Source organism: Muscardinus avellanarius, assembly GCF_963383645.1.
Source record: "Muscardinus avellanarius genome assembly, chromosome: 2".
NCBI lineage: Eukaryota > Metazoa > Chordata > Mammalia > Rodentia > Gliridae > Muscardinus > Muscardinus avellanarius.
Genome location: NC_137787.1, coordinates 16,562,959 through 16,579,606, shown reverse-complemented (window position 1 = coordinate 16,579,606; position 16,648 = coordinate 16,562,959). Strand labels below are relative to the sequence as shown.

The following is a 16,648-nucleotide window of genomic DNA, read 5'->3' as shown; positions in this document are numbered from 1 at the left end:
TTTCTCCGCTGTGGCCCACAATTTGACTCACTGTTCTTGAGTACGCAGATGTAGCTGTACTGAATTCAGTGAATTCGGTGCTGTTGCCGCCGGTGGCAATATGGCGCCGCTGCTACGCCCTCGGCTATGGGGCTGGCGTTTTTTTTTTTTTCTTGGTTTTGATTTCCACTCTGAATCCCTGCAGCGTGTGCTGAGCTCAGCCACTGGGAGCTTTAGATGCCCTCTGCGCCGAGAAATCCCGCCTGGCTGTTCCGCAGCGGCTCCCCTCGGCTTGCTGTGGCCGTCCCGTGAATTCTCCGCTGCCGCCAGCAGTATGGCGCTGCTGCCGCGTCCTCAGGCGTGAAGCCGCGTCCTCTGGCGTGAGGATCTACTCTGTGGCTCTGTTCTCAGTCCGCTTTCTCTCTGGAGCCTGGTGATTTTTTTAGTTTCTCTGGTGATGTTGTTTTCTGGCTTTGAAAGGCGCTGATTTTGTGGTAATGGAGATTTGTTGTTAGCGGGGCTCTTAAGCCCCGCTTTTCTCTGTCGCCATCTTCCCGGTGAAGTTTCTAATACTCCATGGTGAATCTCTTTCTCTGTCTTAGCCACCAATCGCATACCAATTCTTTGATGATTTGAGCAATTCTTTCATCTTTTAAATAGATGAAAAGTTCTGTATAACAGACCTTCATCACAGTCGGTTCACACTGGCACTGGTTTCTATAGCAAAAGCATTTTTGGGGGGTGCAACTCATTATTTTTTATATATTCTAATATTGACTGATTTTATTTTAAAAAGTTGTATGTTTTTTGGGGGGATTGAGATGGGGAGAGGAGGAGGAAGATCCAGAATGACCGGGGCAGGGCACAGTGGTGCATGTCTGTCCGCAGTGCCTGCTACTCGGGAGGCCGAAGTGGGAGGATGGCTTGGGCCCTGGGGTTCGGAGTTTGAGGCCAGGAGAATCCATGTCAATGCACAAACTAATAAGTAAATGGACAGGCGCAAAGTAATTAGCTCTTCAGGTTGAGAGGAGACTGGAGAGTTGAAATGAGGATGTTCTGAGCAGAATTAGCCAAAGTGAGATACTGTATATGAAACTGAAATAATATTTTCATCATGGATGAAATAAAATCCAAAGGTAGTGAATTATTCTTTTCCCAACTGTTTTGCCACAATGGGGTTTTCTATCCTTGTTTTATATGAGTTTTGTCTTTCACATGCAATGACCTAATTCCCCCCCCCTTTTTTTTTTTTCCGGTTCTGGGTTTGGAACCCAGGGACATTCTACCTCTGAGCTACACTCCCAGTCTTATTTTTTTATGCTTTATTTTGAAACAGGGTCTCACTATGTTGCGGAGGGCCTCACTAAGTAGCTGAGGCTGTCCACAAACTGTGATCCTTCTGTCTCAGCCTCCCAAACAGTGGGATTGCAAGTGTGCGCCACCACGCGTGGCCCATTTTTTTTCTTAAGGTTTCAAAAGATAATTTCTTTCTTTTTTATTTATGAAGAACAAAACTTTTTTTCTCAGGGTGACTACAATAAAATTTCATAACTCTAACATTTTCAGTACTGTTTAACTCTCACAGACTATTTACAGCTTGTTGGCTAGCTAGTGTATTAAGGACAGTTGTATTTTTCATGATCAGTTGACTATATTTTTTGGCATAATATTAATATATGAATTTTGATCCCTATGTACAAAATACTACTGTTGGCTTCTTGGGGGTAATATAAAGGAAATTGTAAGGAACGGTTTTGAGAGTGAAATTTTTAATTAGATATAACTCCTGTATGTTCACATGAAATAAGTTTTAAATGCCCAGAGAAAAGTGTGTTCTGTTGAGTTAAATGATGGTAGTTATCTAGATATCACCTGGGTGGCCTGAGCTTTTTAAGTTTGGGGGTGTTTTCTTGTCTGTGTGTGTGTGTGGTACTGGGGATTGAGCCCAGGGGCGTTTTACCTCTGAGGTACATCCCCAGCCCTATTTTACTTTTATTTGGAAACAGGGTCTTGCCAGGTTGACGAGTCTCACTACTTACGGAGGCTGTTCTCTAACCTACGATCCTCCTGTCTCAGCCTCCCAAATGCTGGGATTACAAGCGTGTGCCACCACGCCCAGCCTGAACTCTGCATATTTCTATTTCAAATCAATGCACTTTTTTTCTGACTACTGGAAAGAACTCTTTCTTCCCACCCTGGGCAGGACTCCAGCAGCATCCAGAGTGGTAAATTATTTTGTGGCCTCTTCTCCTTCTAGTTATCTAAGAGTTTATTAACTTAGGTCATCCAAGGACCTAAGTTAATACCTTAACATCATAAGGACTTATAACATACCTTACATCATAAGGACTCAGGGATTATTACTTAGATTTCTCCTAAAGCATCTCTTCATCTGCAGTTATCTTACTTACATGTACTCAGAGAAGCCCAGGTTCTCCACCCTATAAATAGTTTCTTCACATAGCTTAGGCTACTTTTTGTCATTGACTGCAAGAAGAAGATTCATTACAACTTGAGCCTTTCTCACTAACAGTACAGGGTTGTGTCTGATGGTGTCCTATTCATTAATTCCCTTTAAGAAATGTGTTCTTGGCCAGGCGTGGTGACGCACAATTGTAATCCCAGCATTTGGGAGGCTGAGACAGTAGAATCTCAGTTCACCAACAGCCTCAGCTACTACTTAGTGAGGCCCTGCTTCAAAATAAAGAATAAAAAATACGGCTGGAGGTGTAGCTCAGAGGTAGACTGTCCCTGGGTTCCATCCTTAGTACCACAAAACAGGACAAACCCCACAAGCTCCCGTGGCGTGTCCTTCCCGCCCACACTTGCAGCCCCATCTCGCCTCCTGTCCTGGCACCAACACTTGCACTTGCTGAGACTCACCTTAAGATTTCCAGTGTGCACCTCTCAGACTCCTAGAAACTTAAGAATTACTTTAATCAGACAGGCTGATGAGAGAATCATTGTTTATTCACAAATGTTTCTTGAGCCCCGACTCCGTGGATGCGGGGACCTGAGAACAAACAAGAAACATCCCTGCCATGTGCGGCTAAGCTGGTTGTTCCTCCCTGTGGGCTGGTGTGTTCGGCCAGCCTCAGCCACTTAGTGAAGCCCTCTGTAATTCAGAAGACATTGATTTAAAAAAATTTAAACTGGGCTGGGGGAGTGGCTCAGGGGTAGAATGCCTCTGGGTTCAATACCCAGTACCCCCCCCCAAAAAAAAAGTGAGACCAGTGTTAGGCTGTTAGGTTGCAAACACCCTGCAGCTTCCGCTCTGCATTTCTGTGGGGCCCGGAAGGGCTCTGGTCTTGTTCTCCAGCTTCCAAGTGCTGTGTTTCTCCTCACTCCTGGACAACGATGGCTGTTCCTCCTCCTCCTCCTCCTCCTCCTCCTCCTCCTCCTCCTCCTCCTCCTCCTCCTCTTCCTCCTCTTCTTCCTCATTCTCCTCCTCTTCTTCCTCATTATCCTCCTCTTCTTCCTCATTCTCCTCCTCTTCTTCCTCATTCTCCTCCTCCTCCTCTTCCTCCTCTTCTTCCTCCTCCTCCTCCTCTTCTCCCTCCTTCTCCTCCTCTTCTTCCTCCTTCTCCTCTTCTTCCTCATTCTCCTCCTCCTCTTCCTCCTCCTCCTCCTCTTCCTCCTCTTCCTCCTCCTCCTCTTCCTCCTCCTCTTCCTCATTCTCTTCCTCCTCTTCCTCCTCTTCTTCCTCATTCTCCTCCTCTTCCTCCTCCTCCTCTTCCTCCTCTTCCTCCTCCTCTTCCTCCTCTTCTTTCTCATTCTCCTCCTCATCCTCCTCTTCCTCCTCTTCTTCCTCATTCTCCTCCTCTTCTTCCTCATTCTCCTCCTCTTCTTCCTCATTCTCCTCCTCCTCCTCTTCCTCCTCTTCTTCCTCATTCTCCTCCTCTTCTCCCTCCTCCTCCTCCTCTTCTTCCTCATTCTCCTCCTCCTCCTCTTCCTCCTCCTCTTCCTCCTCTTCTTCCTCATTCTCCTCCTCATCCTCCTCTTTCTCCTCTTCTTCCTCATTCTCCTCCTCCTCCTCCTCTTCCTCCTCTTCTTCCTCATTCTCCTCCTCCTCTTCCTCCTCCTCCTCCTCTTCTTCCTCATTCTCCTCCTCCTCCTCCTCCTCTTCCTCCTCCTCCTCTTCCTCCTCTTCTTCCTCATTCTCCTCCTCCTCCTCTTCCTCCTCTTCTTCCTCATTCTCCTCCTCCTCTTCCTCTTCCTCGTCTTCTTCCTCTTCCTCCTCCTCCTCCTCTTCCTCCTCTTCCTCCTCTTCTTCCTCATTCTCCTCCTCCTCCTCCTCTTCTTCATTCTCCTCTTCCTCCTCCTCATTTTCCTCTTCCTTTTATGGTTCTGGGATTGGACCCAGGGGCATTCTACCTCCAAGCTACACACCCAGCCCTTTTTTATTTTTTATTTGGAAACAGGGTCTTGCTAGGTTGCCGAGAGCCTCACTAAGTTGTTGAGGCTGACTTTGAACTTGGGATCTTCCTGTGTCAGCTTCCCAAGTCCTGGAATTATAGGCATGTGCCACCTCGCCCCACAGGGCCTGTTTTCTGAAGTATTTATTTCATTTTAATTCTGATAGCGACATTGGAAAAATACAAACAATGCCATTAAGAACTTAGTTCTTAGCTGGGTGTGCTGACGCATGCTTGTAATCTCAGTATTTGTGAGGCTGGGACAACTTAGTGAGACCCTGTTTCAAAATAAAAAATAAAGAGGACTGGGGGTGTAGCTCAATGGTAGAATGGGTTTAAATCTCAGTACAACACACACACACACACACACACACACACACACACAGTTGGTTTTTTCCTTCATGGTACGCCATGAGGGCTTGCATCTGAGGCAGGTCCCAGCTTCACGTGTATTGATAGGGCTCAAAGAAGGCACTGATTATGAATCCACAGGATGTACAGGAGGAAGCCAAGTAGATCTGAGATTTGATTCCAAGCGACTTTGAATGTCTCCTTTGTCTTCCCTGAGCCCGAGATTTTTCAACTATAATAGAGGAGATAAGCCAGGTGTGGTGGTGCACGCCTGTAATCCTAGTACCCGAAAGGCTGATACAGCAGGCTCTAGCAGCTTGCTCCATAGTCCCACCATGGAGGCTTGCTGCTCCAGGCAGCTCCCTGAAAGTTGTTCTGTGGTCCCTACCTCAGAAGGTCGCTGCTAAGGCAGCTTCCTAACGCTAGTCTATCTCACATGACAACACGAAACCTGATATAATACTTTTGAGAATGTATATTTAACAATTAGGGGGTTGGGGAGGAGATAGGTGACAATTCTCCTGGCCTTATGTAGCCAGGGCCTTTGTTTTATGGGGTTCAAACAAAGCAAACGAGAAGGAGGTCACAAGTTAAGATTAGGGTGTTTTAATCACAAGTTAAGACTAAAGAGTGGTAGGCAAGGACGAAAACTAGGGAAAGCCAGGGTAAACATTTCAGGAGAATAGAAGGTCATCAGAGTCCAGCTTTCGGTCCCCGCTGGCCCAAGGAAGCTTGTCTGTCTGCAGTCAATTTCCACTTAGCATGTACTGTATACCTGGTTAAGCTGGTCCAAAACAGTGACCTCATCGCATGGGCTAAGATGGCTCCAACAGGCTGAGACAGGAGGGTTGTAGGTTGATAGAGGATCGAAAACGAGACCCAGATGACCTTCTGCCATCCCTTCATCCCTTGCGGCAGTTGGTAATACTGGGACCAGGCCTGTGACTGAGTGAAGGAACAGAGACAAGTTCTGAGAGTAGCGTAGTTGAAAAAAAAAAAACCCAGCTATGACAACTTAGCAAGGGCCTCAGCAAATTAGCAAGATTTTGTTTCAAAATAAAAAATAAGCTGGGTGTGGTGGCTCACGCTTTTAATCCCAGTACTTAGGAAGCTGAGACAGGAGGACCCAGGATCACAGATTCCCTCAGCTACTTATTGAGGCCTCCATAACTTAGTGAGACCCTGTTTCAAAATAAAAAATAGCTGGGCGTGGTGGCGCATACTTGTAATCCCCGCGCTTGGGAGGCAGGAGGATAGCAAAGATTCGAAGCCAGCCGCACTGGCTTAAGAGACCCTGTTTCCAAATAAAAATATAAAAATAAGTCTGGGAGTGTAGCCCAGAGGTAGAAGGGCTTCCAGGAACCCCAGTACCACCAAAAAATAAAAAAATAAAAAATTGGGCTGGAGGTATAGCTCAGAGGTAGAGTGCCCCTGGGTTCAATACCCAGCACACAAATAAATAAATAAATAAATAAATAATAAATAAATTAGGGCTGAAAGTATAACTTCAAAGTAGAATGCTCCTGGGAGCAATCCCCAGTACCACCACAATCTCCAAAAAATTATATACATATACATATGCATACACCACACACACACACACACACACACACACACACACAGAGCACACACAGGAGAGAGAGGAAGATAAGTATAATTGTCCTGTCTTCTCCGTGGGTTCTTCTGGTGATTGGTGCAGATGCAGCTGGGACACAGAGCACAGGCCTCCCTCCCAGCTCACCAAAAGTCATCAAGTGTTTTAGCTTTCCCTGTGGAAATTTTATGCCAGAAATGTTTATCCAAATCAAATCATCAGGAAGTCATTAGACAAATCCAGATTGTGGGACATTGTATAAAACATCTGGCCTGCACTCTTTGAAAATATCAGTGTCATGAAAGATGGAGGAGGTCCCTGAGGGTGCTCAGGGACCCACCACAGCTGTTACGGATTGAGGGCAGCTATAAATGATATTGTTGAGATGGCTGATAAAGTTTGAGTGTGGACAGAGTGCAAAATGATTTTGCGCAGAGGTTAAATTTGGGGGGTATGATAAAAGTGTGGTTATGTAGGCACTGTTCTTGTTCTTAGGCCAGGGAGGAGAAAATATTTAGTGGTAATACACATGATTGAGTCATTGATCCACACAACTTACCTTCAAATGCTTTCCAAGTAAAAATAATAATTCATATGTGTACATGCGTATATGTGCTTATGTGTACAAAATGATAGAAATCGTTGAGTCTAAGCTGGGTGTGGTGGCACATGCCTATGATCCCAATACTTGGGAGGCTGAGACAAGACGATTGCAGGTTCAAGGACAGTTTCAGCAAGTAGTGAGGCTCTCGTCAACCTAATGAGACCTCATTTCTAAAAACTAAAAATAAAATAGGGCTGGGGGGGAGGTCAGAGGTAGAATGCCCCTGGGTTCAATCCCCAGGACAAAAAAAGTAAGGGTGTGTATGTAAGTATATGATCTACCTGCTTACACATTTGCATGCTTATACATATGCATGTTTACACATTTGCATGCTTACACATATACATTCTTACACATGTGTGTGCATCTGCTTACTTCGGGCACCTTTTGAGCCTCCACCTAAGCCAGAAGTTGGAATTGAACTCAAGTTCTGTCTGGACCCGTCTCTCCTCTTTAGAGTCTTACTTGGTACAAACTCTGTCTCCAGCTCTATAGATAGCATTTTTTTTTTTTTTTTGTACTGGGGCTTGAACCCAGAGGCAGTCTACCTATGAGCTGCACCCTTAGCACTTTTTAGTTTTTATTTTAAAACAGAATCTCACTGAGTAGCTGAGGCTGGCTTCTGTGATCCTCTTGTCTCCATTTCTCAAGTAATGGAATTAAAGGCATGCACCACCATGCAGGGCTTCCAGCTAGTAACATCTTAAGAAAGAGCAGTTCTTATATAAGATAGAGTCATAAACTATGGAATCTTTCTAACGATTGAAAAATAGAACAAGGTGTGTGTGTGTGTGTGTGTGTGTGTGTGTGTGTGTGTGTAGAGGAGAGGAAGAGAGGGCAAGGAAGAGAGAGAGAGAGAGAGAGATAAAAAAAATAGAAAGTATTTATTCTTTGCCTCCATGAGAAGAAACTAAAGAAAATTTCCAAACTTTTGTCCACCGGGTTCCCCGAGGCCCACAAAGGCCCTCATTCTCTACCAAGGTACACAGCGCAGCACTGTAGACACTGGGGCAGGGCGGCTGCTCAGGCCACCAAGGCTCAGAGCATCTTGAGCTGTGGGATGGACTGATCAGTGCGCAGCGAGCCTGGCCATGGTTCAGAGCGGTGACACAGGAACAGGAGCTTTGGCTCCTGGCTCCGCCACGCTCAGGTGTTGGCTGATTTTTGCAGGGGGAGGAAGTTCTGTTTCCAAGAGCGGCCCCTTCCAGCTGCCTTTTTCTTTATGTTAAGAGAAATTTTGCAAAGGCTTGCAATTAACTTAGTCTATATCCAAAGTATTTTTGTTTCTTCTTAGTAGTAAAAAAAAAAAAACTCTACTTTTTGCAAAGAGAGAGGATTCTGGTATTATTATTATTATTATTATTATTATTATTATTATTATTATACTGGGGGTGGAACCCAGGGGCTTTTCTACATCCGGACTACACTCCCAGACCTATTTTATACTTTATTTGGAAACAGGGTCTCACTAAGTTGCTGAGAGCCTCACTCAGTTGCCGAGGCTGGCTTCGAACCTGTGCGATCCTCCTGTCTCAGCCTCCCAAGTGCTGGGATTACAAGCGTGCGCCACTATGCCCAGTGGATTCTGGTCTCTTAAGGGCTCCGGGGGCCCTTCGTAGAATCTTCCAATTTGTGATAATTTAGGACGGTTCTGGGTGGATTTTTCATATGACCCTCACAGTGCCGGAGATAGTAAGAACTACACTGGGATGGAAACTTAGACTATTCCAGGTTGCCAAGGTGAACCGAAGCCCAAAGAAATGGAGAATTGGGCCTAAGAGCGTAGGGCTAAGTCGTAATAGGGCTGCTAGGATTTGGGGCAAAATGGGGCCCTTGGAGCTGCCGTACTCCCCAGCGGCCCTCTCTTGTGCAGGAGGCATGGTGACCCCTCTGAGCCCCCGGGGCAGGAGGGGCATGGAGGTTTCATCTCACTGCCTTTTGGCTGGAGCTCATCCCTGAGGTCTTGTTCTCCGTGTCTGGCTGTTTTTCCTCAGCTAGCTGCCTTGCCGTTCTCACTTGTAAAAACAGGGACAGTAATGGCGGCCACACTAGGTTGTTCCGGGATTTCTTTTAATGATGTCTAGAAGGCTAGAAGACCCCCTCATAAATAATAGCTTTTCTTCCAACACAGGCGCAGGTAGGCATCAAAGCAGTTAGGAAGCAGAATTCACAAGAGGAGGCTATTTCCCGCCACACACAGCGTGGCCGTTTTCAACCTCAATCCTGTCAGCTGGGCTTCCTGCAGCTTGTTAGTCAAACTGTGGTCCTGAGGAGCAAGGTTTTGTTTTGTTACCTCTGGCTTTATTCCTAAAAAGCAATTAAAAAAAAAAGTCTCACCCTCTAATCCAGTCTTGGGTTAGTTTAGAAAGAAAGAGCAGGAGTGTGAGACTTAAGTGTTAATTTCCTGGGTTTTTTGGGGTGTGTGGGTAGTTCGGAACTTTCGGCATCGCAGTCCGTCTACAAGTAAACAAGTAGGCATGTAGCCTACTTGCCTCATCTAAAGGGAAAAGTCCGACCGGGCGTGGTGGCGCACACTTGTAATCCCAGCACTTGGGAGGCTGAGACAGGAGGATCGCACAGGTGTGAAGCCAACCTCAGCTACGTAGTGAGACCCTTTGCAACTCAGTGAGACCTTGTTTCAAAATAAAGAATAAAAAATAGGGCTGGGGTGTCGCTCAGAGGTAGAATGCCCCTGGGTTCCATCCCCAGTACTGCAAAAGAATAAAAAATAATAATAAAGGGAAAAGTGCTCTGTGACATTCGCAGTGCATAGCACGCTTGAGCGAGCTTTCTGGAAGAGCCCCCTGCAATATAATGAAAGACGTTCTGGTCAGCATTCGTGCAGCTATAATTTAAAAGGTTGACTGGTAACTTAGAGGAAAGATTTATTTTCTTATGATTAGAGGCTCCATGTGAGGCCGGGGACCCCGTATCTCAGGGAGCAGTGGCAGAAGCAGGAGAGTACTTGGGCTGCACTCCTCACATCATGGCGGCCGGAAGTGAGATAGAGAGCAGGGGGAGGAGGAACCATTTATATACTCTCAAGTCCACACCCAGGGCCCGCCCCCAGCCACACGCTGCTGGCCTGCTGAGTGCACCCAGGGGAATCCATTACAGTGGACATCCACTGCTGGGTTACAACCCTCAGGGCTCCACTGTATCAACCCTGGATATTAGCAAAGGAGCTCTTTAGGGGACATTTTATATCTAACCATGACAAAAGAGAACAGGATGAAATTAATGTAGGATAGATAGCTCCTGGGATAGAAGGCTGACTAACTCAGAGTGCCCAAGTCCTAATTAAAATAAGCTGTAAATGCTAAGAGGTCACAAGTTTGAAACCAGCCTGAGCAACATAGGAGGCTCTGAGCAACTTAGACCTTTTCCAAATAAAAAACAAAATTGGTCTGGGAGTGTAGCTCAGAGTTAGCATGCCCCTGGGTTCAATCCCCAGCAATTCCTCCACCCACTCTCACACACACGCTGGGAGCAGCAGACTTCATCTTCTGAGGCCAATGTGTCTCTTTATTAATCCCACCCCAGCCCGAGTTGCCTTCTCTCATTGGGGGGAGTTTTACTAAGAAAACACAGCCTGTGTGTATAAAGCCACAGATTTGTTAGTAGATCTGTATGTACTCTCAAGTTTTTTCTTCAAAGGTCAGAGCTAGAAGGAAGCTTCAAAATCATCAGGTTCTACTGTCTCTTTCTCCTCTGCATGTGAAAATTCAAGACAGAGAAAGAGTGCCTTGCTCAGTGCGCTAAACCGTCTAGACCCCGGCTAGCCCGGGGCGTTTTGCCAACACCAGCTTCACATTCCGCCATCACCACATCAGCCTTGCCTAGTCTGTCTTTCCAGCCACAACTGGCAGTGAGATGGTTATGTTTCCAGTTTTTTTTTTTTTTTTTGGTGGTACTGGGATTCCTGGAAGCCCTTCTACCTCCGGGCTCCATTCCCAGGCCTATTTTATATTTTTGAAACAGGGTCTCTTACGCCAATGCGGCTGGCTTCGAACCTGCGCGATCCTCCTGTCTCCGCCTCCCAAGCGCGGGGATTACAAGCGTGTGCCACCACGACCGGCTCCAGTTCTTTTTTTTTTAACATCATTTTGGTGATATTGGGAGTTGAACACAGGGGAATCCTATCTCCAGCTATATCCCCATCTCATTAAAAAAATTTTTGTTGTTGTTTGAAACAGAGTCTTGCTAGGTTCTGAGTGTATCACTAAGTTACTGAGGCTGGTCTTGAACCCACAATCCTCCTGTCTTAGCCTCCTAAGTGCTGAGATTCCGGGCGTGCATCACCATGCCCGGCTATTTTTCCAGTTCTTTATGCGGAGTTAAAGAGGACTGATGTCTACTGTGCGTAAGCTTGACATACAAACTGTAAAGAAAAACCTGGCTGCGAGCTTCCGGAGGCTGTCTCTGGTGCCGCTCTTAGTATTCCAGTTTCTTAATGTTGCCGGAGGCTGTGTTTGTGTGTAGCGAGCGCTCCCTTCTCTCTGCCCCCTTGCCGATGCCGTTCATCATTGTCCTCCTGCTCTGTCACTTAACATTTGCTCGGTGTTCTTTTAACCAGCACCTTCTGTTCCCGTCATGGATCAGAGCGTTGTGTATACCACGGACAGGTTCAGGTTAAGGCAAAGGACCCCCTCCACTATGCATTCATTTAATTTCACACTCGCTCCATGCCCAAGATGATCAAAAGTCAGAGAAACAGCTTAGCCAGGCATGGCATGGCTCATGCACATAATCCCGTTGCTTGGGAGGCTGAGACGGGAGGTGTGCAGGTTGGAGGCCAGTCTCAGCAACTCAGTGAGACTTTCAGCAGCCTGGCGAGACCATGTTTCCAAACAGAACATAAAAAGGGCGGGGAGGGGAGAGGTAGCTCAGAAGTAGAACACCCTGGGTTCAAACCCCGGTAGCACACACAAAGCTCACTGCCTGGCCTTGGTGACGTCCTGAACATCTGCAGTTCTTGGCATCAGTGGCAGCATCGGATCAGTAGGGGCGCCATGAGTACAACGCCCAAGCCATAGGTATCATATTGCCTAAAACTGAGGCCAATGTAGTGTGCATTATTTATTATATAAACATTTTTATAATATGTATAGGAGTTACCAGATTTATTTTGAATTAGAGTATGTATTTAGCATATATATTTAGTGTATATATATATGTGTGTGTGTATATATATTATATATATATATATATACACTTTTTTTCATTTTACTTTTGTGCTGGGGATTGAATCCAGATGCATTTAAATCTGAACTACACCCCCAGTCATTTTTATCTTGAAGCAGGGTCTTGATTAGTTGCTATGGCTGGCCTGGAACCTGCAATCGTCTTGTCTCAGCCTCCCAAGTACTGAGATTACAGGAGTGAGCCACCATGCCCAGCTAATATATATATATATATATATATATATATATATATATATATATAATTATATATAATATATAACATCATATATTATATATGTAAAATGATATATAAACAAAATATAAAAATATGTATTTTTTGCAGTACTAGAGATTGAACCCAGGGGCATTCTGCCTCTGAGCTACACCCCTAGCCTTATTTTTTTAGTCTTTATTTTGAAACAGGGTCTCATTAAGTTGTGGAGGGCCTCACTAAGCAGCTGAAGCTGGCTGAGAACCTGTGATCCTCTTGTCTCAGCCTCCAAAGAACTGGGATTACAAGCATGCGCCACCAGGCCTGGCTAATTAATATATTTTTAATTACATAAGTAAAAAACAAATATATTCTTATTTGTAGAAAAGTTACACAATATAAGTAAAGTGAAACTTTCCCTTTCCTACCCCCTTTTCTAGAGGGATCTGTTTCTTTGTCTTTTAGGCTTTTTTCTATGCACTAAAAACATTAATGTACTTATAGACTTATTTTCATAAGTGGATAATGGTTTTTTTCAACTTCTATTTTCCACTTAGTACATTTTATACATCTAGTTGTGTGTGTGTGTGTGTGGCACGTATTTTTTTTTTATCTTTTTAAAGTTGATGCCTGGAATTCCACTAAATGAATGCCCCTTGGCTTACTTAATAATTTGTCTGTTGGGGCTTTTAGTTTTCCATTATTATACACGGTGGAATCCTTGTGATTATATGTGTTTCTCTGGTACAGCTACTTAGCTATAAAGGTATGCATACTTTTTATTGTTTAGAAAGATATTATGGGGCCAGGCATGGTGGTGCATGCTTGCAATCCCAGTACTTGGGAGGATGAGAGGAGAATCACAGATTTGAGGCCAGCCTTAGCAATTTAGTAAAAACTCTTGTCTCAAAATAAAAATAAAATAAAATAAAATAGGGCTGGGCATGTAGCTCAGAGGTGGAATGCTCCTGGGTTCAACCCCCAGCAAATTAAATAAACAAACAAACAAACTATATTAAAGGGAGTCAGAATAGAGGGGTGCCACACTGTCACATGACTGGAGGATTTCACAGCGCTGATAATGAGAGCTTGTGGTCCGCTGGCAGCTGTCCCGGGGATGCTGGTGACGTGGGGGCGCAGCTATTTCCACTTACTTCACAGCTGCAGGCGGCACAGGGGCGCGTTTGAGTCGAAGTCACAACCACCAGATACTGTCAATACTGTCTGCCGGGAAGGAAGGCCCTCTGTTAAGCAGTTTGGATGGTATGACCGCTGTAGACAGCCAGTAAAATGCAGACAGCTATGGAGGGAGCGGGCCGGGCCTCGGATTGGCAGGTCCCGCCCGGGCTGTGCGCCCGGCCGCCGCGCGGGGGCGCTCGCGGCGCCTCCGCCCCACTGTTCTCTGTCTTTGCAGTTGGCCGCCCCATTCCTGTGCTCCAGACCCCGCAGCCAACCCCGGAGCAGATCGAGGAGCTGCACCAGACGTACCTGGAGGAGCTGAGGAGGCTGTTTGAGGAGCATAAAGGGAAGTATGGTATTCCAGAGCACGAAACCCTCGTTTTTAAGTGACTTCACTCTTTCAAGGCGCGAGGAAGGACGAGAACATCCCTTTCAGAGAATCAATATTCTAAAATAAATGGATTGTTTTTTTTTCTTTGGACTGTGAAATCCAGTTTGCAGCCAAGCACTATTATTTATGATGGCAAGTGTTGATGCTTTATTTGTGGTAAATAAAAATACAGTAGATGCCTATCGGAGAAGCTTGGAGGCCACTATAAGACTTTTAATAATCTTCCTCATCTAGGAAGAATAAGTCATCTCGTAGGTTATAAAAAGGTTTAGACTGTCCATGTGCCTCAAAAACTAAAAAACAAACGACAGGAAAAATAATGACAACTTCAAAAAGTCATTAGACCGTTTTACTGAACAGCACAGTAATTTAAGATGGTGTGTTGCTAACCAAACAGCTGTCGTTCCGCACAGCTGGAACATTCAGGAGACAGTGTATAAAATAGTTGGCCATAAAGAGAGCTGGAGGAGAATTATTTTTTTCCCTGCGGAAACAGACCATTTGTTACGGAATAATGTCACTTTTAATACTTAGATAATTTGATCCTTTAAGTCAACACATTTTTATACAACAGTGCAGATTTTTTTTCTTTTTGCCATTTTCGAAATAGGATTACTCCACCAGCTGGAAACCCAGGAAGACAAGAACTTCTTTTCTCATTTCTGTTCATATTTGGAAACATATTTATTTGTTATAAGCAATCAAGTTTATTTGGGAAAGATGAGTTTTGCATACCTTTTAGGACTTTGGAGATTCCTAAAAGTTTTCATGGTAATAGAAATACTTTTCATTTTCAGTGGGGCTCAATATCACATGCCCCAAATCTCAGAACTAGGGAGGCTGAAGCGGGAGGATTATAGGTCGGAGGCCGGCCTCAGGTACTTAGACCCTTGGCGACAACTGAGCGAGACCCTTTTCAAAATAAAAAGTGGAGAAAAGGATTGGAGGTATGACTCAGAACTAGAATGCCCTGGGTTTAATCCCTAATGCCAAAACAAAACAGCTTTTAATTTTCTTCTCAAATGGTCTTTTCATTGTAATGATAAGTTCTGAAAGAAATTGCCCTCCCTGGAGAGCAGTTCCCAGCTGATGGGGGTCGATTTTTTTCTGAACGTAGAATGAGCAGGAACTTGTCCTTCCCGCTTCTTGCTGCTTGGACAAGCTTGAGACCCTTACCAAGCACAAAGTAAGTACTTATTTAATTAGTGTACTTAGAATTGAATGTATAAACTTTGCCATAATGTGAAGAAGTTTTTGTTTGTTTGATTTTGGTACTGGGGAGTGAACTCAGGTGCATTTTGCCTTTATTTATTTATGTATTTATTTTACTTTTTTTTTTTTTTGCGGGTCTGGGGATGTAACCCGGGAGCATACGCTCTCCGAGCTACACCCCCTGCCCTATTTTTTTTTTTTTATTCTTTATTTTGAAACCAGGTCTCACTGAGTTGCAGAGGGCCTCACTAAGTAGCTGAGGCTGTCCGCGAACCGCGATCCTCTGGTCTCAGCCTCCCCAATGCTGGGATTACAAACGTGCACCACCACGCCCGGCTTTGTATTTATTTTACTTTGAAACAGGATTTGCTAAGTTGCTGAGGCTGTCCTTGAGCCTGCTCTCTCTTGTCTCAGCCTCCCAAATACTGGGATTGCAGGTGTGTGCCACCCTGCCCGGCTTAATGTGAAGAAGTTTTAAAGCTATTCCATAAAATGGAACCAGCTATCAGCAAGACCTTTCAAGGGAGGTAATGTGCCGTGTCGGGTTGTCTTGTACCAGTGATCAGTAACGCCGTGTGCTTCTCCATCAGGAGGTTTCTGACTATTAGTCACTAAGTGTCAGGTAACTAGTCAGTAAGAGGAATGTCTGTTTCCAAGTGGTTGCTGTTGCTAGGGATTTGCTTCTGTACCTCCTCCTCCTCCACTGTGTAAGCAGTTTCTCCCAGTTCCCTTCTAATTTACTAATGTCTTCAGGTTCCTAATTATTGAAACATTAAGCCTTGGGCTGGAGCTAGAATCTAGTTCCTTAACAGCAAAACAAAATCATGCTGGTTGATGCCTTTGCCAGGGCAGCATTTCACACGTGAGAGTGAACCCGCCCAGGTATTCTACCAGAGGGACTTGGGGTCTGAATTCCTTCGCTTTCCCACCAGCTAAGCTGTCCAGGAATCCTGACTCTTGTCTTTGAAACCAGTTTTTTTTTGTTGTTGTTGTTGTTGTTGTTTTGTTTTGTGGTACTGGGGATGGAACCCAGGGGCTTTCTATCTCCGAGATACACCTCCAGCCCTATTTTTTTTTTTAATTCTTTATTTTGAAACATGGTCTCACTGAATTGCAAAGGGCCTCACTAAGTTGTAGCTGAGGCTGTCTGTAGACCGCAATCCTCCTATCTCAGCCTCCCAAATCTGGGATTACAAGCGTGTGCCACCATGCCATGGCTGAAACCAGTTATTGATCAAAGCAGGGCCTTTGAGTTTTTACAGACCTTGAGCTTTTTCTCTTTGAAGAAGTTTATTATAAGCTCATGACATGTGATCTTTTGTGATTTCACAGAGGTGTGAACTTTAATCTCACACTGAGCTGGGCATGGAGGCTGAGACAGGAGGATACAGGTTTGAGGCCAGCTTCTGCAACTCACTCTGAGTGGTGAGGAGGCCGTGCCGTCCCCCGCCCTCGATGGGCTGTCTGGGAGGCGGCTGCAGCCCATGTTTAGTCCTGCAGAGGCACTAACACTCGAGAAGAGTCTGTCA

The 16,648-nt window shown here is 45.1% G+C and overlaps 1 protein-coding gene across 1 annotated transcript in view; it reads left to right on the top strand.

Annotated features, from left to right (window-relative positions):
- The window catches only part of MOGAT1 (monoacylglycerol O-acyltransferase 1), a gene marked incomplete at both ends in the record, with an annotated part of 34,579 nt that extends 20,673 nt beyond the window's left edge, over positions 1 to 13,906 (top strand). The window contains one exon of the mRNA XM_080689311.1: positions 13,752 to 13,906. Within this exon, the coding sequence (XP_080545437.1) occupies positions 13,752 to 13,906 (155 nt within the window). The remainder of the gene's footprint in view (positions 1 to 13,751) is intronic.
- Between the last annotated feature and the right edge of the window lie 2,742 nt (positions 13,907 to 16,648).